The sequence below is a fragment of the Manihot esculenta genome, chromosome 4 (genome assembly GCF_001659605.2).
Source record: "Manihot esculenta cultivar AM560-2 chromosome 4, M.esculenta_v8, whole genome shotgun sequence".
Lineage (NCBI taxonomy): Eukaryota > Viridiplantae > Streptophyta > Magnoliopsida > Malpighiales > Euphorbiaceae > Manihot > Manihot esculenta.
Genome location: NC_035164.2, coordinates 26,866,485 through 26,889,334, shown reverse-complemented (window position 1 = coordinate 26,889,334; position 22,850 = coordinate 26,866,485). Strand labels below are relative to the sequence as shown.

General features: G+C 38.1%; 2 protein-coding genes across 4 annotated transcripts in view; one reads left to right on the top strand and one right to left on the bottom strand.

Moving 5' to 3' along the window:
* Positions 1-4,335: 4,335 nt before the first annotated feature.
* On the top strand, positions 4,336-6,058 carry LOC110612797 (pentatricopeptide repeat-containing protein At2g17033). 2 transcript variants are annotated; one of them, XM_021753599.2, is made up of 2 exons: positions 4,336-5,891; positions 5,946-6,058. In XM_021753599.2, exons 1-2 carry the CDS (start codon positions 4,442-4,444, stop codon positions 5,990-5,992), a joined length of 1,497 nt encoding a protein of 498 aa, XP_021609291.1. In that variant the 5' UTR covers positions 4,336-4,441; the 3' UTR covers positions 5,993-6,058. The 2 variants fall into 2 exon arrangements, with proteins under 2 accessions (XP_021609291.1, XP_021609292.1); XM_021753600.2 differs by having other exon boundaries at positions 4,342-4,807; positions 4,877-6,058.
* Positions 6,059-6,144: 86 nt separating this feature from the next.
* Positions 6,145-22,850, bottom strand: part of LOC110612796 (serine/threonine-protein kinase ATR) — a 36,265-nt gene continuing 19,559 nt past the window's right edge. The window contains exons 6-16 of one of the 2 annotated variants that reach the window (XM_021753598.2): positions 21,185-21,329; positions 20,442-21,023; positions 20,295-20,370; positions 19,594-19,909; positions 14,304-15,563; positions 10,264-13,624; positions 9,575-10,144; positions 8,387-9,010; positions 8,018-8,212; positions 7,638-7,836; positions 6,145-6,516 (exon numbers count right to left, since the gene is read on the bottom strand). In XM_021753598.2, the coding sequence (XP_021609290.1) occupies positions 7,669-7,836; positions 8,018-8,212; positions 8,387-9,010; positions 9,575-10,144; positions 10,264-13,624; positions 14,304-15,563; positions 19,594-19,909; positions 20,295-20,370; positions 20,442-21,023; positions 21,185-21,329 (7,297 nt within the window). In that variant the 3' untranslated portion in view covers positions 6,145-6,516; positions 7,638-7,668. The remainder of the gene's footprint in view (positions 6,517-7,637; positions 7,837-8,017; positions 8,213-8,386; positions 9,011-9,574; positions 10,145-10,263; positions 13,625-14,303; positions 15,564-19,593; positions 19,910-20,294; positions 20,371-20,441; positions 21,024-21,184; positions 21,330-22,850) is intronic. The other variant, XM_043955968.1, reaches the window with a different exon arrangement.

The following is a 22,850-nucleotide window of genomic DNA, read 5'->3' as shown; positions in this document are numbered from 1 at the left end:
ATGCCTGACAGGTTCAGAACGTTGTCAGTAGGGGACGACGAAGGAACACCAGAAACACCTTTCCCCTTCCCAATGGGAGAAAGAGGTGGGGAAGGACCCGCAACAGTCCTGGATTTCTTCCGAGCAGGAGATGGGGCAGGCGTTCCAGAAGGGGTTGGACGCTTGCCCCCGGTCTTTGATGGGACGCCCTCAGATCCCTCAGGCTCAGTCCTCACAGGGGCAGGGGCACCTTTAGCAGAAACCTCTGGGCTTTGATCCTCTAGGAAGATGATCTCCATCCCTATCCCCGAGGTCTCCTTGTCTTCAACAGGGGACTCAGACTTTCCCCCTGACACCCCCTCAGTAGAATGGGCAGCACCCCGCCCCACTTGTTCAAAAACTTGGGTCTGCTCCACAATAGCTAGGGAAGTTTCCCTCACGACCTCTGAGGAGGCTGGAGCAGATCTAGACCCTTCGGCAAGCGTCAAAGTTGAGCTCGACCCACCGCGGCTAGATGACCGAGCTGACTTGGTGCTGCGAGAGCTCGGCTTGGAAGCTCGAGAAGCAGCTTTGATGGGAGGTCGGCTAACCTTCTTGAAGGAAGCAGTCTGAGCCAGCTTCGCAGCAATCTCAGCTACCGAACGCCCATCCCCAAAGGCGTCAAAAATTGCATGCATATTCTCCCGAGACAGGTCAAAGTTCTTGGGGAAATTGATGCCATCCATTTTAACCTCAGAAGCTGCAAAAAACAAGAAGTTATAACGAGTCAGCATATTTTCTGATATTACGAGCAAAGAAGAAACAGAATAACTGGACAAAGCACTATACCCGTGTCACGGATATCCCTAAGGTTGGAAGCAAACATACACTTTTCGACGTCATACTTCCTCTCAACGGAAGTCAGTCGAAGCAGCCCCACCTGCTCAATAAGACTCAATTGGGGCAAATCGTTACAGCCCGGAAAGATCTCTCCCCACGTTAGATCTACTTCCCACGATCGACAGGACCCTAATTTCAGCTCCGCCACAAGGAAATTCTCTACCCAGCCCTTTATAGAATCCTTATAACCTGTGAGAAGAGATAACCCATTACGGGGGGAAAAGTAATAGAAGTTTTGCTTCGCCCTAACCAGGCGGAAAAAGGTGACAAACAGACAGGCCGTGGGTGTAAAACCCCAACCCAGACAGATACACTCAAAACAAGACATGAATAAAATAGAATTTGGGGATAACATCCGAGGAGTTACCCTGAAGTATTCGAAGACCTCAGTAAAGAAAGGGGAAAAAGGAAATGGCAGACCGAATTCCCTTTGCTTTAGAAAGAACACTATACGGCGATTCTCTTGGGGATCGATCAAACCAGGAGGGGGAGGGTAAGGAAGAACTATCCTCTCATTGGGAAGAGGCGCTCGAATAAGATACAGTGGAGTATCTAAGAGCCTCCGGGAAATATGCTTAGTTATGTTGGAAGGTGTAATATGCGACTCAAGGTCAAAAACATCAGGAAGCTTTGAACTTGCCATGGAAGAACAAGGAAGCGTACCTGAGAACACGATGGGATGAAAAAACGTAGAAGGAGTTGCAGGAAGACAGAGAGCAGACAAGAGCTAGTTCTTCAAAAGACAGAAGGAATTCGAAAAGAAAGGCAATTATGAGGCAGAGCGTTGATCTGAACAGTTTTGCCTTGGAGCCGCGCGATCATTAATTGTTCTCGAAGTTTACCCTCTCAACGGTTAGGTAATAACCGGCGAGACGGTAAAGGGGCAAAAGGATGATCGCTGGGCTTATCTACATCTATCAAGGGCCAAGTACACGATGACAGCCCATCATTTAAAAGCCCATTCGCCATCCACATAATACAAGCCCAACTCAGAGCAACTTAGCCTACTACTTTACCATCCCTATGGTAAATGCCGAGGAAACAGAGGGGCAAGTCATGAAAAGAATCAAAAGTACAAGCAAATGGGAGCATGATAAAGGTCAGACTTGCTCATCACTTAAAAAGTTATAAGATTTGATTTATCGTTATTAAACAAAGGCTGTGAGATCGGAAAGAGGCGCCAAGAGCACCTCGGGATCATACAGAGCTGAGAGCTCAGAAGTTAACTCAAGGATTAAAAGGCCGAGCTCACAGGTCGGATTAGTCCAGCTCGGAAAACATAACTTGAGAGCTCGGTCGGCTAAAGGAGGCTCAAAGCTCAATCCATCAAGAAAAGACCGAGCTCACAGGTCGGTTAGTCAAGCTCGGAAGAGTAAACCGCCCGTCCAATTGGTTTAGTAGGCCTGAGGCTCGGCTCATCGACTAAAAGAAGAAATTCGCGAAATACGGTCAATTCAGCTCGAAAAAAAAAAAAAAAAAACGGAACAAAAGTTAGTTGGCTAACGCTACGAAGAAGAGTAGTATCAGTACTTCATCCATGGCAGAGAAAGAACAAGTATGTGTAAAAAACAAGAATTTCATTAAAAGAAAAGTACGTTACAGCACGTTACAAAGGCCTACATTACAGAATGGAAGACTATCCTTAAAGGATTTACATATCTGGATACTTCATCATCTACGATTATCACCTACCCTACTATTCTAGTCTTCAGTTCGGAGGACTTCTCGCAGCTCGGAATGCGAGTTTTTTAGAAAAGGCCAAGATCTGTCTCGTTATTATAGAGGAACTGAACAAATCAATTCTCATAAGCGTTTCTCACTGTTCCCCTATAGGCAAACATTCGGTTGCCCAAGGGTGATGCGCGATACATACGAACAAGCTCAAATGTTATATGCTGTTCGTATATCACGCATGAAAAACATAAGTCTTCGGGCTATGGCCCCGAAGAGATCGCGAAGTACACATTCGAAGAAATCGCTGGAGACTTGGCTGAGTGCAGCAGATCTCAGTCTCACATAATACTGGTACTTCACATCGAAGGGAGCAATAATACTGGTACTTCACATCAAAAGGAACAATAAGCTGAGCATTTGTGCCACTTCCATTTATATCAAAAGAAGATAACAGGGGGGGAGGTCGACCAGAAGTCCTGGGCGCAATAGTTTCAGCAACTTGCCGAATGGTCCCACCCATCAACCGCCCTACCAGAAGGATCTCCGAAACAACGATCAAACTCCCTAGAGGTAACCTTCAATCCTCAAAAATTTTGAATTGACTCATCTTCATCTCAGGTACTGCAATAGGGTCCCAAAACAGAGATAAGTTAGGATAATCTTCCGTCGAGATGATAAAAGCGAGATTAAAGCAAATTCCTGGGGCAATACAAAAATCCCGCTGGAAGAAGGAAACAGACAGACAAATTCGAAAGAAAAATCCCTTTGCTCCAGCAAAATGCCTGGGACTGGTAAGGAGGTGATGTTAATATATATCCGAAAGTTTGTATTTTGCAGGACAGGGGAGCCGAATTCTCAACTAATGCCGTCAGAGTCCTTAAAAGGTATTCATGGGAAAGGAAAGAAAGGACATGTCCAGATAATGATGACAAGAAAGCAAAGATAGCAGAGAACGCGGAAAGTAAAGAAAAGCCCGAAAGAGGAAAGAGCATATAGGATTCAGAAACTGCGCAACGATAAAAAGAGGAAAGGGTATTATAAAGACACCTAGACACGAACAGACGCGGCCATAATGGTTCTTGATATTCACCCCCTCGGCAGTTGGAGCAATAACTCCCGAGAAGGTGAAGGGGCAATTGATGACCGATGGATTTCTTCACCCCGGACTAGGGGCTTAACCACAGCTAAAGGCCCATAACATAGAGGCCCACGTATCTGATATACCCAACAAGCCTGGCTCATTCAACCTTCAAGACCGGGCTCGGCCCAGCTTTTTCATTCATAACGGCCCAGCCCACACGAAGCAGGCTCTCTCCTCTCAGGCCTAGCGTCCGGCCCGACTCTCGGCCCAACCCAGGATCCAGAATAATATTCACCAGACAGCCTGACAGATCCGCTTAAACGTACGCACGAGGAGAATCAGAGGCCGTTACGCATGGAGCAGGCGGCTAATACCCTAGTACCTTCGAATCCGCATGGCAGAGACGCGTGGCCCAATCCTGGAGATGCCTTTACACGTCATCAGCAAGCAAGACAATGTATAAAAGAGGAGTCCCCTCCTCAGGAAACTTAAGCCTTATTCTGTAATACACAAACCCTTGTAAAACCCTATTGGATCTCAGATCATCAAATTCCATACAGCGAAAGAGCTACAAATACGATTCAAAAAGTTTTTAAAATTAAATTACACTTTATCTTTAAATTTTAATTTAATTAGTACTCAAAGTAATCATGGAAGAGTAATAATACAAAGAATACATATTCCCTCACCCATTTTTCAGTAATTTTATTTTCTGTTTTTCTATTTGCCCAAAGAAAGCTCCGTGTATAGCTAGCCTTGGCCAAAGCCAAAGCCAAAGCCAATTGTACCAATTTTAAGCTCGCTGAGCCCTCTTCCTTCCTCGGATATATGGTTGCTTACTTGCGCTATCAGCTGACATTAGTCACCACCTTAAACGCTCCATGTACATGGAACCACCAGCGCCGCCGCCACAGTCACTGCCAACAATCACCAGTACCATTTCTCTCACAACCGCCGGGAACGTTGAAGAAGTTGTCAAGCAAATGGATGTTTGAATGTTCAGCGTTAAGCAAACAGGGGGAGCGATTCTTTTCTTCTCTGGCCAACGCCAGGGCCACCGGAGATACCTCGGCCACCAATCGTCTGATCAAGAAATTTGTTGCAGCATCACCTAAATCTGTTGCTCTCGATGCACTCTCTCATCTCCTTTCTCCTCATTCGTCTTATCATCATCTCTCGTCCCTTGCATTCCCTGTAAGTTCATCTCTCTCTCTCTCTCTGCTAAAAGCAACCTCTTATCCCTCTGGACATTTTCTTTGGCAGCTTTATTTGAAGATCACTGACACACAGTGGTTTGATTGGAATCCAAAGCTAGTTGCCAATCTTGCTGCGTTGCTTGATAAACAAGGCCAACAAAAAGAGTTAGCAACTCTAATCTCTGATTCAACTTCTAAATTACAGCTGAGAGAGCGAGATCTTGCTCTATTCTATTGCAATTTGGTTGAGTCTCACTCAAAACAGAATTCTATTGGAGGTTTTGATGATTGTTTGGCTCGTTTGACTGAGCTGGTTCATAATTCTAACTCTGTTTATGTAAAAAGGCAAGGCTACAAATCTATGATTAGTGGGTTATGCGAAATGGGTAGGCCCAGAGAAGCAGAAGAATTGATTGATGAGATGAGAGGCAAAGGAGTGAAGCCATCTGTATTTGAGTTTAGGTGTATTGTGCATGCTCATGGAAGATTAGGATTGTTTGAAGAAATGCAGAGAAGTCTTGTCCAAATGGAAAGTGCAGGGTTTGAAATTGATACAATTTGTTCAAATATGATTCTTTCTTCCTATGGAGTTCATAATGCACTTCCAGAAATGGTATTATTTCTCAAAAAGATGAAGGATTTGGCAATTCCGTTCTCATTAAGGACTTTCAATTCAGTCTTGAATTCGTGTCCTACATTTATGTCGGTGATACAAAACTCAAATGCTTATCCAATATCAATTCAAGAACTGATAGAGATTTTAAGTGGAGACGAGGCCATGTTGGTTGAGGCATTGGCTGGATTTTCAGTTTTGGAGGAGACAATGAAGTGGAATGCATTAGAGGCTAAATTGGATTTGCATGGAATGCACTTGGGTTCAGCTTATTTGATAATGTTGCTGTGGGTTGAAGAGATGAGAAAGAGATTGAGTAGTGGAAATTATGTGATTCCAGCAGAAATTACAGTAGTTTGTGGTTCAGGGAAACATAGTTCTATTAGAGGGGAATCTCCAGTTAAGCAAATGGTGAAAGAGATGATGGTAAAACTGAGAAGCCCTATGAGAATTGATAGGAAGAACATAGGTTGTTTTATTGCTAAAGGGGCTGTTGTTAAAGAATGGTTGTGTTAACTAATAGGTTGTTTTATTGCTAAAGGGGCTGTTGTTAAAGAATGGTTGTGTTAACTAACCATTGAGTTTTAGTTCGGTAACATTATAGTTATTTATGGTCTTGAATTCAAAAGTATCTAATATTGCAGATGTGATCCTCATGGATTTTGAACACATTTGAGCATGGATTATATTATTCACAACTAGAAAGTAGAAGGTAAATATGATTAAGGAAAAATTGAAAGAGTAATTTTTTTTTTTGGAGAAAAGGAGAGGGCAAATTATACATTAGCCAAATGTTGCCAAAAGAAAATATAGGAGATCAAAATGATAATACTCACTGGTTTACATGTATGATCAACCTGCTTGGAATATATACAAATATACAAGAAAAGGCCGGTGAGTGTTTTAATTTTAAGCTGGGGGAACTACCATATCACATTAAAATATTTTAAAGTAAAAGTAGGTCCCCTGTGCAGTCCATAGGAGTTGGGATTTCAATGGCATCCGGCTGGAAATATTAATGCAGCATGCAAGGTTTGCTCCATTCGGATGTCCTAGCTCCATTCTTCCCAACAAAGCCCATGAATCTCTCAATCCTGTTAAGGAAACAAAGCTTCATAAAAACAAGAATACTTTGCACATATTTGATTAGTGGTGAGCATTTCATTGGTTCAAATTTATACGATTGAATTCAGCAAATCGAGTTAAGAAAAGTAAATTATCCTAAATTAACTCTTGAAATTAATTTATAAAAAAGGAAAAAACTTATGAAAGTGAATAGGGATTGAAATAGATTCGGTATTTTCAAGTACTTGATTTTATTTGACCCTAGCAGAACGGATCTGGATAGTATGTAATTAGATGTGGAAGTATTTGAGCGTAATAATAGTGTTTGTAAGAGTTTGGATTTGGATTCAGATCCAGATTTTATACACATGTTACCATATCCATTTATATGAATAAGAAATTAAATATAAACGTATAACAACCAATATTATGGAAGCCTAAAACTTTCTTTGATATTCTTCTCTCCCCTTTTTTTCCTTCCTTTTTTAGAAATGATATTTGCCTAAAAATAATTCTTAAAATGGGTAAAAATTAGAAAATAAAATATAATAAACAATAACCTATAGCTTGGGAAAAATAAAACTTCATATTCTAAATTTCATTAACAACCTAACACATCATAATTTTTTTCATTAAATGAGCAAAAGCACCACAAGAAAAGGTAAAAATAACTCTCTTTAGAAAATTTAAATGCATGATTTGCTCTTTTCTAAGCTCTTGAACTCAAAAATTGTAAAGAAATAAAGGATGCACTTGATTGAGTGAAAATGGCAAAATGACAATGTGTAGAGAAGCTGAATGAATAAAGTTAAAAAGTATCTTCTGCCCAAATGAAGCTTCTTGTTGCCTTACAAGGATAATGGCTTTTACAGCCCTTAAGTAACAGCTGATAACAGCCATATTATAATGTAGATAGGAGAGGTAATGCATTTCAAAGTTTCAAGAGTCGAGGTTTGGGTCAAATGGAACTAAAAAGAAAAAATAATAACAGTCACGTCAGGATTTTTATTAACAGTCTAACAACATATTATGATTCTTAGTTAAATTGAATTGGGGATAAGGCAAAGTTTTTGTGAGCATAAATGTATCAAAAATGGCAAGGCAGACACACATCCCTTGAAAACTAAGCAAGCCAAGGAAAATGACACACCTTATCGAACTAAATTGTCTTGCAAGCACTTCTAAAACCACGGCATCCACCATATATACATCTTTCCAAGATTCTTGTGTGACACAGCTTCAGCAATTAAGCGGCGAGCTTGGCCTTCCACAGCAAGAGGTAAAGAGGGTGCTGCTCCAACACCAACAACTACTCCCTGCAGCCTTGCTTCAATATTATTAATAGCTCGCTGCAATAATCAACACAACACACCTCGACAATTAGACAGAAATCAAATCACTTGGCTGAAACCAAAGCATTAAGTTAGAAATATTTGCTTTGATTGGCCTAGCCACGTGAACCAAGCAACTGAAGATTGTCTAGATCCCCTAGATAAAACCATGACTAAGGTGAATACTAAAGATGGTAACCTGTGCATGTGGGTTTTGAACTTCCACCCCACTGGATTTATGAGATTTTGTCCACTCCACAAGTGGATCATGAATAAAAGTTTCAAGAACACTCATCAAAGTCTCTCTGTGAGCCCTCAGTACTGAAAGTGTGATTTCGCACACTCGTAAGAAGATGCCCTCGTACCCAGTGATGCCCATGCCATCAATCATGTTCTGCAGGAATAGAGGTTTGAAAAACCAGATGCAACAAACAATGATCCGGAATCAGAAAATAACTAAAAGATACTCCAGATATGCTATTAGTTTTTTTTAATTTAGCCTTGAACACAATTTTGAAGACAGTTGGGTAGAATGAAAAGCAAATGTAAATTGCAAAATAAATGCTACCTGGGTTAGCCTAAAAGGCACCAGCTCAGGCTTCTCCAACTGCAAGCCTTTATCAAATAAGCAACTGAAATCTACATGAACGCAATCGCCAGTCGTAGAGTCAAAGAGAATGTTTTCACCATGTCGGTCTCCTAGCCCCACAATATGCCCAACCATTGACCAAACTGCAGTAGTGTGCGCATAAGCAACTCGCGCCCTAAACCAAGCAGCTGGCTCAGAAAAAGTGGTCAAGAACCATTTGTGGAAAACAGGAGGGAACATTGGAAGGATCTTGTTCTTCAGCATCTCATCTTCTGGCATTTTACCTTGGGATTGATCATATATCCGTTTAATTTGAGGATTAGTTTTCTGCCTATCAAATTTTCCACAGCTTATATAAAGGTCTTGAAGAATATGACGCAGTCCACGAGTGTGAGGCACCCATTCAACCATACCACAATCTTCTGTTAGCGGAATCACTGCAAAAGTACGAAGATAGAGTTTCCTTCGACGGCTTTCAGGATACTTTGATAACAATCGGTTAATCATTGCATTGAACTCCATCATACGAGCATCTTTCCTAAGGTCATCCTTGGGTTTGCAGAGAAATGGACGTGCAATACCATCACTACCCAACAGAACAATCTGAATATGCGCAACAGGTCAGCAGTTACAAAAATGATGTGCAACATATTACGAGGACTGTCAGAAAAATTTCCTCAAGGTCATGGATATAGGTTAACAAACTAAATTAATGATATACACAGAAACCACTATACAAGAAAGCAATATGATATGGGATTCACAACTACCTAAATTAAGAAGCTTAATTGAAATTTTATGACCCACTCCATTGATCAAGATGCTTATCCAATGATTAGAAGGGATACTTAACCCATTCTGTTTGATGCGAGTCACAAACTTGTGAAGCCACTAAATAGAATTAACACGGTTTCATCAGAATGAAAAACACAGGGGTATCATTGTGAAATAAATTTTGAGAAATAAGTTACTTTTCAAAAGCGAGGAGACCTTTTAAAATTTCAGGGCCATCTCAACAAAACCCTGAGCTGGAAGTGGAAACCTTCTGGTGGCAAGCTATGAAGTATGAACCAATTGGTCATAAATCATGTATCTAAGAGGAAATAAGAAGAAAAAAAAAAGCAAACTGAAGCTTATTTTCAGAATGAATGCCATCAGAGAACATACTTTCTTGGGTCGTTGAAGAGATGAAAGAATCTCAGCCTCATCAGAAATTCCTGAAATTGTTGGAAGATCTGAGTCAGAAAAGATGTCAGAGGTGAGAGCGTCAGTGACACTGATACTATAGGTCGGCAAACTAGCAGTAAGAGATTGTTGAATTGGCATAATAATTCCCAGTGGCATCATCCGTTTCAAGGAGCTGAATTCTGTTGATATATTAATCGTCTTTGATTTTGGCTGTCCTGGGTGGAAGCACAATTTTATCAGATGATCAATCAGGCTAGCAAACTGAACAAATAAATTGCTCCCACTGTTTCCTTGGCTAAATCCCTTTTTAGCTTCTTGTATTATTGCTGCAGCTGCCTCTCGTCTCGAAGGGACTGTGGATTTAGAAACAGCTGCCATAATCCACAATGCTTGTTGTGGGTATTGCCGGAGGACAGAAGTGATAATGCGTTTGACCAATTTAACAATTTCTTCATTCTGGTGGCACACTCTAGAGACCAACTGAGGTAACACTGTTAACCACTGATATGCTGGCAAATCCTTCAAACAGCCTCGCATAATGCTCATTACCTGCAAAAGAATAAAAGAACAAATTTACACTAGTCTAGAAAATAAGAGAGTAAGAATGGTTTTCAATGCCATCAAAAGTACAATGTGAAATAGTGGTGCACTTCCCAATGTTACAGTACCTTCTCATGAACCTTTTTCATATCTTCACCGGATGATGAGCTGCATCTCTGATAAATGCTCCCAAACTCAAACCACAAGGTTAGCAACCTTGGAAGGGCTTGAAAGAGATTCTTGTGGCCCTTATGAAGCCCCTTAGCATAGAATAATAGCACATCAGGTACATAACACCACCAACGCTTCTCACTATTTGCAGGAGAAACACCAGCAGAAGCCAATTGCACTAGTCTGGGACCTAGCTCAGAATTTTCTTCTTGACGTTTCCTGGCATCAACCAGTACCTCATCACAATACTTGGCTAAATAGAAGAATCCCTTATCCCACTTCGGCTGCAGTTCCCTCACCCTTGAATAAAGTGTTATGACATCTTCTTTCTGCTTTTGTCCGGTGTAATGAATCCACCTGGTATATAGGAGGAGAGTTTTTGCAATATCTTGATTTTCATTTGTAGCTTGAGTATCACAAAGCAAAGCCTGGGGATTCAATGGAACCAATGAAAGACTAGTAATTGAAGACCTAGCAGCAGAGCCTAATACCTTCTCAGGCATGTGCAGGAGAGCTTGTTGTAGCTCTGCAATAGCACCATCAGATCTCCTAGTACTCCACAAAAGTTTGGCCTTTTCCATGTGAACGTTAGGTGCACCTGAAGCCTGGGCTTCAAGAATAGCTCGATTTGCAGTCTCATAATGACCAGCCAAGCGACAAAGCTTTGCATACTGAAGCCAGCAGTTCCCTACTTGAGCACCAAGGCCACTAGCACCAAATACCAATCTCCGGAAGGCTAAAAGTGGCTCTCTTGCCCAGATAGACGGTTGAGTAAATCTGAGCCGATTTTCCCAGTTATCCATCAATTTTGCAAATTCCATGTTACCCAGATGAAATTTTTTCTCCAAGAAAGAATCATCCCCAAGAAAAGTATGGAAGTCTTCCAACTCCCTTAGTAAGTGAAGTTTCACAATAAATGGGTAAGCCCGCATGTATGAATCCATGCCCGCTGCAGCAAGAGGGGCAATTAGAGCTTGCTTTGACATTGCAATCTTCTCAGCAACTGAGAATTGATCTCTTTTCATCATAACCTGGAGTATCTTTGCAACATCCATATCAAAGGAAGCATTACTCTCAGAGCCACTACATACTAAACCTTCTTCATCAGCCCCACTAAGGTACTCCTCCATCAAGTCCCACCTGCCAAGCCTCCATGCTGCCTGTACACCTTGCATGGACCATGTTTTCTTGTATCTGGGAACCCTAGATGTTAAACCATCCACATGAGTGACTACAGCCTGAAGGTGGCACATATTCAGTAGACAGTTAAGAACGTCCGAGTGCCTCTGAACTGAAGTCGGCTCCATCTGCAAAGCTTGCTCACAAAAAGTTAAGACTTCAGCCCAATTTCCTGCCTTTTTATTTATTAAGAGCTGGTCCTGTAAGCTTAATGATTTACGTAAACATGCCAAGCCAGATAGGCCATCAGGTTCATCTAGACAGCTGTATATTTCCATCAGATAGGAAACGTCTTCATCCTCAAAAATGCCACTTCTTTCAGCTGCAGGGTTAAAGGAGCCAGACTTTTCACGAACATGAGACTCGAAGTACATCAAAGACCTTGCATAAGCCTGACACCTATAAGAGGCCCTAGCAAGGGTTAGCTTTGGAATTGTAGTCAGAAGCTCTGCAACATATCTACATTGTGTAAGGAGTTGATCCTGATCTGTCAAAGAAGTTGAACTTTGATCTTTGGACCTAGATGCTTGCTTTTTAGAAGCTGATGACTGGAAAGATTGGTAAAGCGCCAATTCTTGTTCAACATCATCCACCCATTGGCCAAGATTATCAAGGAGTGTGAACACAGCTTGCATGCAAACTTCACTTTGGCCGCCATTGATAACATGAACTGCAGCACCACTGTTCTCTGAGGCTGCAGCATCAAGAACAGATAGCATTTCTTCAGCTATGCCAAGTCGTGCCTCCTTTGTACCATGACAAACCGCATTTAAAACTAAATAAGGCAGCAAATAAATTGCTACTTGCATATCATGACGCACTATACCTCGACAAGCATTAAATATGCTCGCACGAGATCCAGTCGCATGCGCAGTCAGTTTTTTTATCCAAAAAAATATCCATCTTCTGAATGACATAGAAGGGCGGTAAATTGGGCCAGCTGATGCTGAATCAGCCACATTTGGAAGCTGAAATCTAGAAGTTAAGCAAGGAGCTATTATCTCTTTGACATAGTTAGAGAACCGGTCCCACAACCTTTGACCCCTATTATTCATCCCACTACTATTTTCAGTAATCTTCTCCTTTAGCGATGGTGACAAAGAAGCAGTTACATTCTCATCTAATGATGCCTCACAGCCTGCAAGCTTTAGCAGCTCCTGTATTGCCAATGCAGCTGAGTCTTGAACAACGGTATCAGGTGACGCTCTAAAAGCCCTAGCCAAATGTTTATGAATCAACTCAAAGATTAGGTCATCATCTGAACATTCAATTTTAAAGCGTTGGCATGAAAAACCCTTTACCTTGGCAGGATCAACTGCACCCAAGGCTCCAAGACAATCAGCACAAACCAACTTCAGCCGCTGGCCCACCACAGTCCTTGATTCTTCTGCGCATCCTCTCAGTAAGGATGTGATCAAAGAGCTCAAAACATCCATATCAGCAGCAACTTCACCAGTGATCAAAGCTGTAATATCTTCCCTTCTCAAGTTTAGTAACTTGCTCAACTCACATGCTACCATATACCTCACATTCAGGTTTTCATGGTTCAAACCATCAACAACATCTCGCAATTGATCCCTCAGAGTCATTGAACCACGTGCTTCCTGGATAGCTTTGTTTACTTCTATTAGTGCAGGAATACTAGGTAATGGAGGGAACTCATGAATATGCTGCTTCAAGATAATTCTGTTATTTAATACAAGTTCTTCCAAAATTTTCACGACTTTGTTTAAATTCATAGAAGGATTTTCTTTATATCTTTCCAAGATAGGAATTAGTGCAGCAAAAACTTGTGATATTACATGTTTAGTGCTAGATGGTGATTTGTTCGCCAACTGCATAATGAAAAACTGCAACACAGACAGACCCTCACTTTGCAGAGATTCTTTATCAATGGCATGCATGAGAAGAACCATTAATTTTGGGACATAAGTATTAAGTTGAGTGCCCATCATTTCAATCAGCATCTTAATACGTTTTAAAGCTTGTTTCTGCAATGAAATATCTTCTGAATGAAGCATCTTTCTATCAATGCTGTTAAGCAAACCAACAAAATGATTCCTCAAAAAGCCTGGAAGGTCTTCTGCACCTGTCAGAACTCTGGCAATTTCTTTTATCATCTCAGGAACTCGTGATAACCTGCATAGGGAAAGAAGATAATTATAATTGGCAGAATGACCAATGAAAAACTTGGCAACATTTGCAATTATCAATGAATGTCCAAGAATTGGAGAGAGAGAGAACAAAACAATGTTCTTACTTATATCTCATTCTCAGCTAGTGATATTTATGACTCAGTTGCTAGTTCAAAATTAGAAAAAAGAGTGAAAGAAAGCAAAAGCTTAGCCATCATTAAATTATGATAAATTAAAGCAGCCCTAAAACACTATAAAGAGTTTCACCCTTCAATACTTTTGCAAATGACTGATCTCAGGCCTAAAACAAGCAAACTCTTTGTCGGCCCTTCTGGAACGAGCACCACATAATAAGTAGACTTGTAGCCTAAGCTAACCATAAAAATTTGCAAGGTCAACTCAATAATTGATTTAAAATGCTGCAGATTTGTGAAACTCTGCAATTAAAATCTCTGGATAATATAACTAGTTTGCTCAAACAAAAGCAAAAAAATTTAGGGCATATGCAAAAACATATTTAGGGTTTTGCACTTAGGTTAGAAGTTTTTGACTGATGAATTAAGGAGCACAAAAATATAACCCTTTGCCCCAAACAAGTGAGCATGTAAAATGTGCAGAAATAAGTTACATAATTTATGCCATATTTACTTCAAACTCTTAAAAGCAAGCTCAGAGGCTTATACCTTTGGTTTATCTCCATTGAATCACCACCATCTAAAAAGCATACAAGTTCATCTAAAAGTGCAGGTAGTGCAGCTGCAAATATTTCTTGGTTGTCTGAACCAGTCTGATCATGGTAGAACTGCAAAGTGGAGAGTAATTCCTGTCTATCTGACCGATGGAGGGCAAAAGCGAGCACTTTAGGCAGCCAATTAACTACCAATGGCACCATATCAGTGTTCACACACTTGGCTAGCTCCAATAATATAGTAACTGCTTTCTCATTATCCTGCCAAGTTACGACAAGCTTTGGGAGCACTATTGGAATCATTTTTCCAACAAGTTCTTCAGTCTCAACACCAAATACAGCTTCTGCGAACTCTCTGACCATTTCTGGACGACTTGTGAGATTCATGGTTAGGTAATCAAACAGTTCATTTCGGATATAAACAGCTTTTGAAAGGATTACATCAAACCCTCCTTCGAGATGGAAAAAGCAAGATTTGTGTATTAGCCTTGAAGCACTCATTCTTACTGTCACATATGGATTATCGAGTTGATCAACCAACAAGATAAGAGAATGCAAGAAAAGTTGACTGGAGATATCAACTGCAATCATAATTTGAGCTGTAGATTCGAGAAGAGTCTCCAAGATTTGTGGATCTTCAGCTGCCTGCAAAGCACATTTCATTATATCCAAAAATCTCTGTTCTTTAGTTTTATTTGAATCCCCATCTGGAAATAAACAACTTAATACAGAATCATCAAGGAATGAACTGATCTGAGTGCAAAATGCTTCCCTTATATCCTTCTTTGTATTGACTAGTAAAAATTCAACACATCTAATCCATTCATATCTTGTCTTGATTAGAATATCAGTAGTACCATGTACAAGAACACGTTGAATGCTTCTCACACAGCCAACTTGAACCTCTTCCAAGGAATCATCATAAAGAAGCTTAAAGAATAGGGATTGGAGATGAATGAAATCACAATTCAAACCAACTTCTCTGCTTTGTCCAACGGGCAGTTGTATTATTTTAGAGTACATCTCATGATTTGGCACAACGCGTTTGCCAGTATCACACCTTGAGCACCAGAATCCTCGCAGCAGGCAATCAACCGTCTGACTGTATTTCTCATTATTGACATCCAAAAATAACTTGCATTCACCCCTATCTAGACCATCAATACTACTGCAACATCCATAAAAGCATGACAAAAAACCAAGAGAAAAGGGGACGATTTTTTTAACTTTCTCATGCTCCTCTCTCTCCAAGAACCTGTAAATCAAGATACGAAAATTAAACAGACCATTAAGTTGCAAATCATCATATTAATGTAACTGTAAGCGCAAGTCATTCAAAATTAGCTTAGGAATTACATCTCACGAGCATTTTCTGTGCTAATAAAGGTGTTTCGGATTCTTAAATATAAGCATCCAATACTAATGTAAAAAGGAAAAAAAAAAGGCATAACAGAAAAGTATAATCCGCAGTCACCAATGTATAAAGAAACTTGACTCTCCATAGGCAACCTGACATTGAAAATTGGACTTCTTTATTTTGCCACCAATCAATCAAAGTTGAAAACTTGAGGCAAAATAGCATATAATATCATGCATGCATTTTTTTGTGAGCAAATATGCCTCTTGCAAATTTTATACAGTGGACAATACTTTCATTTTCACTGAAGCCTGTCCTACCAAATAAGGGATAGCTACGTGAATCCTTCCTTCACATCATTAGGCTGTCTGCTACTCTTTGAAAGGGCTGTAAACTCCAAATCTCCAACCCACTTCAAGAATGTCTTTAATAATTTTGATAAATTTCAAAATGATGGGACAAGAAGAGCTAAAAGTAAATAATTAAAGGTTGCATGGTAAAATATATAGGTTTATTGTGAGATTCCCAACAACTACCATCACTTAATATTTCTTTGATCTTTCCAAATAAACATTATGGTCTATAACATTGACTCATTTATGAAGAACTAAATCATGGTGTCATGCAATAACTATACTTCTAATTGAAGTATAACTCAGACCTGACAGTTACTGTTCTTTGGAGAAGTTAGCCAGAATAGAAGGGCAGCTACTAACATGATATAACTCACACCAAGAACTGAAACATTTAGTTCTTTTATTAACTTTTGGACATACTAGTAGTACTAACCAATCGAGCTGCCTTCTTGTTATTAGTGGCAAGAGAATTGGAACTTTAAATCGGTTTCCTAATCCGATTTTAAATTAACTCAAATATTTGGGCTCAATACTACCAAATGCAAACAGTGATCCTCCTATTATTGGTTACAACCAAATCATTAATGTAACTATGAGCTCCAAAAAAAAATTGTAACGACAATTAATTTCTCATAGAATTAAGTGATTCAAGTAGTTTTCTTACAAAAATGATAGTAATGTGGAAAAGAAACAAACTTCATAATAAAAAGAAATACCCCATATATATATATATATATATATTGTGAAATGAAGAATAATGGTGAACTGCGAAAAAATGAGCATATGTAAACGTGGGACTATTTCCGCAGCCTACTTTGCTAAGGCCACAACTTAATAATTGTATAGAAACTAAAATGACAAAAACACCGAGTTGATGTATATATCTCCCATTCAGCTATTCCTATCCCATGTCGGCTCCTCTTTCAATCCCTTTTGATCAGCTAAGCCTCGCCAAAATTTCATTCTTGATCGGCAATCAAGTAAAAGTATGGTTAAGATTGAATTTCAAGGATTGTACCTCAAAATTTGAAAAACTTTTGAATCACAACAAACACCTTAAAGCCTTAAACACCATAGGACTGACACAAGTTATGAATTGCTAAACAAGAAAGAGTGCAAGCAACCGAAGAAAATGTGGTTTTGGGCATATGAAATTTATGTGCTTAGTTTACAAGAGATCATGGGTAATCCTGATGTACGAGATTTTTTCCCTCTATGATATAAGTTTTTATTGAATAAAGATATTGAAAGACTTTATGTGCCAGAAGAAAACAATTGAAGAGTGAAGCAAAGACAATAGAAACCAAGAAGAAACCTGCAGGCCATGGCGGAGTTTGAGTGATCTGTTGAAGAATATGTTTGTCTTTTCAGATATTACACTACAAATAGGATGCGGAATAAAATAGGCTGTGCATTAATAAAAAAGGTTGTGGAAATTAATTTGGGGCAAGATTTTGTTTTAGCTTCAACAAATTTGAGATAACTTCTTAATATAATAGACTTTGCAGTAAGTATCAATAAAAAATACTTGATACTTGGATGGAGGGTCTTGAAATTGTTAAATATGAATTTGATACAACATATTGGTTTTCTTTGATTGATTAGATTGATGAATTTATGTTCAATCATGAATGTGAATTAAAATCTTATTCAGGGGTGGTTTGAAATATCTATAGAAAAGAGAATTTCAAATCTATCACAAATAAGCTCTTATCAATATTCATGCTGAATTTCTTTCAAACTAAAATCATGTCCAAACCTCTTCATCTGAAATTTATCCACTAAAAAATAGTAGTGAATAAATATTAAATCTTTTGGATGTGTAATTATAATACAAAATTCTACATTTCTATTATTTCAAATTTTCAACTAAAAAGCATGTACACAGCATGTGTATATATAGAAAAACACATACATACATACATGCTATACATAAAGCATTAATCCCTCCCCTAAAATAAACAATTCAATGCAAATAAACAAATTTTGGTCTGCATAACAGTAAATACAGCAAAAGCATCACTGACCTACACAATCATATATATTGCCTGACACATGCTGACTCCTATATTTCGATAATTTAAACGGACACTGAAATCACATTGTCCTCCAAATTTTAGCTCTAAATATATATTTACTTGACAGGGGAGGTATTCTAGATAATGGTTGATATCTGAGCAGCATGTCTTATACTTGCCCTTCTATCAACAATTTAATTAAAAGAGAGCGGACATAAAACAAGTATCATTATATTATGTATGTGATAACTCCATCTTTGTGTTTATTTCCTCACAACCAAATCAGTTCACTTCAGGCTGTCATGCTCATAAGCATAGTATAGACTCAAGCATTTATTCCTCAATTCTAGCTTCAATAAAATTAAATTGCTGAAGTTTAACTATCTCTTCTTGGTTTTCCCAATCAACAATATAGCACTTGAAATGATATTTTTTTAATATACAATCCTCCTAAAACAAGCTCCTGTAATATCATGAACAAAGTATTCAACTCAAAATCAAAGCTCTTGGCACCAACTTGATCGTTGAATTGAAGAAGAAGATGGTCAAAGCAAAAGGGTAAAAACTTATTTATTTATTGAATAACATACAAACATTTATTAAAATATATCAATCTTACTAAATTTAGTAACTGAATTTTAAAGATAAATACAATCAAACTACAACATATTAAAATTTCTTTTAAAAATACTTTGAAAGTTTTAATCTTTGAAAACAATAACAGTCCCAAAAAAAATGAATACATATTATAGAAAAAAAGTAAACAGACAAAATAATGTTTTGATGACTATGACACATTTATTGTCAACAGTAATAGAAAAAGGAACTCGTTCAATGATATTGATACATTTGATTAGTCCAGAAAGCTTAAATTTAAGGTGTAAGCAGAGATATATAACAAAAGATGCACAAAATGCAGAACTTATTGAAATTGCAAGAGATGGTTAAATAAAGATGTTTTATCCACCTTAATACACCATCTGCAGTGGTGCAATGTTTTACCCACTTGCCATCTATGTTACAAGAGCTAGGTCATACACGCAAGATATCTCCACAGAGTGAATGATTTGAATTTTTTCCTCAAAAAATGAAGACATGGCAGGTCTAAAGCTGCCAGATTTACCAAATCTGATTAGCTAAACAATCCAACCAGAAAAGCAGACAAAATAAACTAGCCCATCCTACACTGAATTGGCCTTTAGTAATTTGAAAAGGCCTGAGGATAAATTAGACAACTTAAATAGCCCACCTGCACTAGCAAGGCTACTACAAGTCCAACTGCTCTAGTCATTAGGTTTTTCCTCACATTTGACAATTTCCTTACTGCTGTGCTCATTTGGGTTTTAATCACACACAGACCATTTTCCTAACCACTCTTGATTCCTTGGTTTTCCAAATTGACACTTTCCCTACTTTGATCTGGGTCTGAAAACACATCTCAAAACACATCAAGTGACACTGATATCAGACCTACAATTAGACTCACAAAGTTACAATAATGTAACAACTAATTATATGTAGCAAAAAACAGATAACCTTCAACAGTTCACTTACTCCAGCCTTTTGAACATCTGTGCAAGTATGCCAAGACCAGACCACAGGACCATCATTGGCATATAAATGACAGCTTCAAGCCTCACATCTTCAGCATTATCATGAAGACCCAAATCCAGGACTTCTAGAATATTTTCTGTTTTTAAAATAGCACCTAACATGGACACAACCTGGAGAGAAGTACATTTTGTTTTCCACGGAGAACGCAGTCCACTAAACACATGAGAATGAGTCCATGGAAGCTTTAGTACCATGTACATGAGATTCGCATCATCAACCTTAAGTTTTAAAAGCTTGTCCTCTAAAAGCAGAGTTCCTAATTGAAAAGATAGCTTTATGAGTCAAATGAATAGCTGCATAAATATAGATAAAAATTAAAATTATGGAGGTTAAGATATAAATTGAATAATGACCACCATCTAAAATTATGAGTGGGTAAAAACTCAATGATGTCCAACTGAAAAGGAAAATCAGAAACTATTCTTTTCTCTCTTAACACTAGATTTTCCCGAAAAACAACAAACAATTAGACATCAAAAATTAGAAATTCAGAAGATCTTGTGGTATAGAAAAGGAAAAGAAACACAAGATAGTTGTAGATGAAGGTTCTTTCTGATGTCTATAAGAGGGGAGAAGATAAGAGTTGCATTCTAATGAAAGCTCGGTACCATATATGAGAAATAGTAAGCTTACGTTCTTACTCTGCATAAGCAATATGCTGTAAATTCCCTCCAGGTAGATGGAAAGGTTAAGTGTGATAGAACTTCCTTGGTTTGCCTACAAAATACAAATCTCAATCACAATTGATCAAGTGATAGGATTAGTAAGAACTTTGCAAATTAAGTTACCTGCTCATATATCCATGGGATCCATGAATGCATCAACTGAAAGATGGAGAGTGAGATATTGGTCATTGGGTATCTACAAAAGGCAATGCAAAGCATGCTAAGAGCTGTCAATGCACCATTCAGCGCTAAAGATTCAGGTCTTGTAGAAGAAGGCTTCAAAAGTTCAAGAAATGAAATGAGAGATGTATGCATAGAATCTGCATATACTTCCTCTTCTCTTTCAAAGCTAACTATACGAGTAGGCTTACTCTCCTCCAGAACATTAGCATCAGACGTCACAATATCTCCATCTACCTTTTGGCGTTTAATCTTGATAATATCTATATCCAAAACACGTCTCTTTTCTCCAATCCTTAACTTCTCAATTGATACATCAGATAGCATTGGTAAACCTACATTATTATTAGTCATCACTCTCCCTCCAACCAGCTCAGGACCAAGGATTGAGAGAGTTACATGAAGGCAATCAATCAAGGATGAGCAAGGTTCTGGAAAACAAAGCATATGTATCAGACACTCAGGCCTCCAAATATGAGGTGGGCAAGTTCTAGCAATCCGTTTGTAAGCACAGCACAAAGCCTCCTGAGTAAAAAGAAAATGCAAACATAAATACAACGTAGTAACTCCTCCATGCAATTCAATCTCCAGATCAATAAGCTACACAAATCAACAAAAAAGAATGTCTCACAAGAACTACCAAAAGCTTGCATAACGTGTAAATTAGAACTAGCTGAGCTTCTAACCTTAAGCTCTTGGCTTTTGGTTCTCCACATTGACAAAGGAAGAACATTCATCAGAGGGGCAGCTGTTAATTTTACGACATCATCAGGACAACTAGAGTGCAATGCAGTAAGGCAGCCACCAAGAGAGGAATCATACATCATGTTTCTGCAATGGGAACCAAATTTTAGTTGCAGTAATTTTTGGATGATTTCAGTACAAGCTCTCAAGCAGGTAATGCCAAGTAAAATTCTCCAGCAGCAAAAGGGAAAAAAATGTATGTGATATAGACAACAATTAAATGCTAAAGGTCACTACCAGTTTATATTACTGAAAAACAAGGATAATAAGGGGGAAAAGAATTTGATGCCAGCATAAACCACAAAATATGCAGCAAGAAAGTAACAATTACAAATTTAAGTTGACCTATCAAATGATCTTGGTTCCTTATGCCCTTAAGTGCTTTCTCTAAGCATCAGAGCAGAAACATCGATGAATTGAGATCAATTTTGTAAAGTGTTATAGGATATAAGAAGTAAATATATTGATATAGGAAGTAAACATTGATAGATGTGTTAGTCCCTTAATCTTAGGGATTGCATGATCATAGGCTTGATTCCCTTTCCTTCCTAGATAAGGTTTTTCATGTATAAATATATTTTAATCTCTATTGTAATTTACACAACAAATATTACCTTTCTACATAAAGAATTAAAAGAAATGAATTAACATAAATATGCAAAAAAATAATGTGGCATTTGTTTCCTTACACATAAATTAGTGCTAAAAAGGAGTTAATCTAAGTGTCATGATTTTTCTTCATCATACTGCTATTTGATATATATTGATGCTTTGCCATATTATTGAAGAAAGTTAGCTATGTCCAAGGAATTAGAGGGATTTATGTAGGAAAAATTTAGAATTTACAATGGAAGGGAAAGGACAAAAGGCTTACGATATTGGTGTATATAAGCATTCTAAAGTATTTGGCTAGACGGTAAACTCAACTTCTTAAGCATTTAAGTTCTTGTTTGCTATTAGTGTGGAAGAAAACAGTGCTTTAATTATCTATTTTTTAGTTCAATTCAGTATAGTTTTCTACTTCAAGGACACTTTGACAACTATATAACAGTACTCAATGTGATTGGATGCATTTCTTCAATAGTTTTTGTTCAATTTTTTTCAGTTTACATTTATCACCTTCATCTAGAGAAGGATACCATAGCTTAACTGCCCATTGCCTTTTGTTTTCCTCTTCCAATAAAATATTATTCTTTTGTATTATAACTAAATAAAGATCAGAGAAATATAAGTGACTGGAAGAAGAGGAAACTTAGTAAACTGTGTGATCAACTAGGACACTTCTAAAGTTGGTTATGATGTGTTATGTCTATGTTGACCAATAGAATTACTATGTTCTCAAAAGTATATAATGAAAAAGATTAGAGAATGCAGAATTTATCATAGAAAAAAATCTTAAGAGGGAAAACATTACACCTAAGCTATAAGATTGGCTTTTATATGTTTCATGTTTGCTGTAACTTCTCATTTTGCAATGATTCGCTTGAGACAATTTTGTTGACTTATTTGTTAATCCTAACTGATTCTAGGGATATGATTTGTTTTGATTTTATTTTATTAGGATCCTTAATTATCTCTGTAATTATTATTTGATTATTTGCTTCCTGT

Bases quoted from the DNA above. Each gene is read 5' to 3' on its own strand.
- LOC110612797 (XM_021753599.2), top strand. From the start codon at position 4,442: ATGGTTGCTTACTTGCGCTATCAGCTGACATTAGTCACCACCTTAAAC. The intron at 5,892-5,945 runs GTTGTTTTATTG...GTTAACTAATAG, and splicing joins AATTGATAGGAAGAACATAG to GTTGTTTTATTGCTAAAGGG.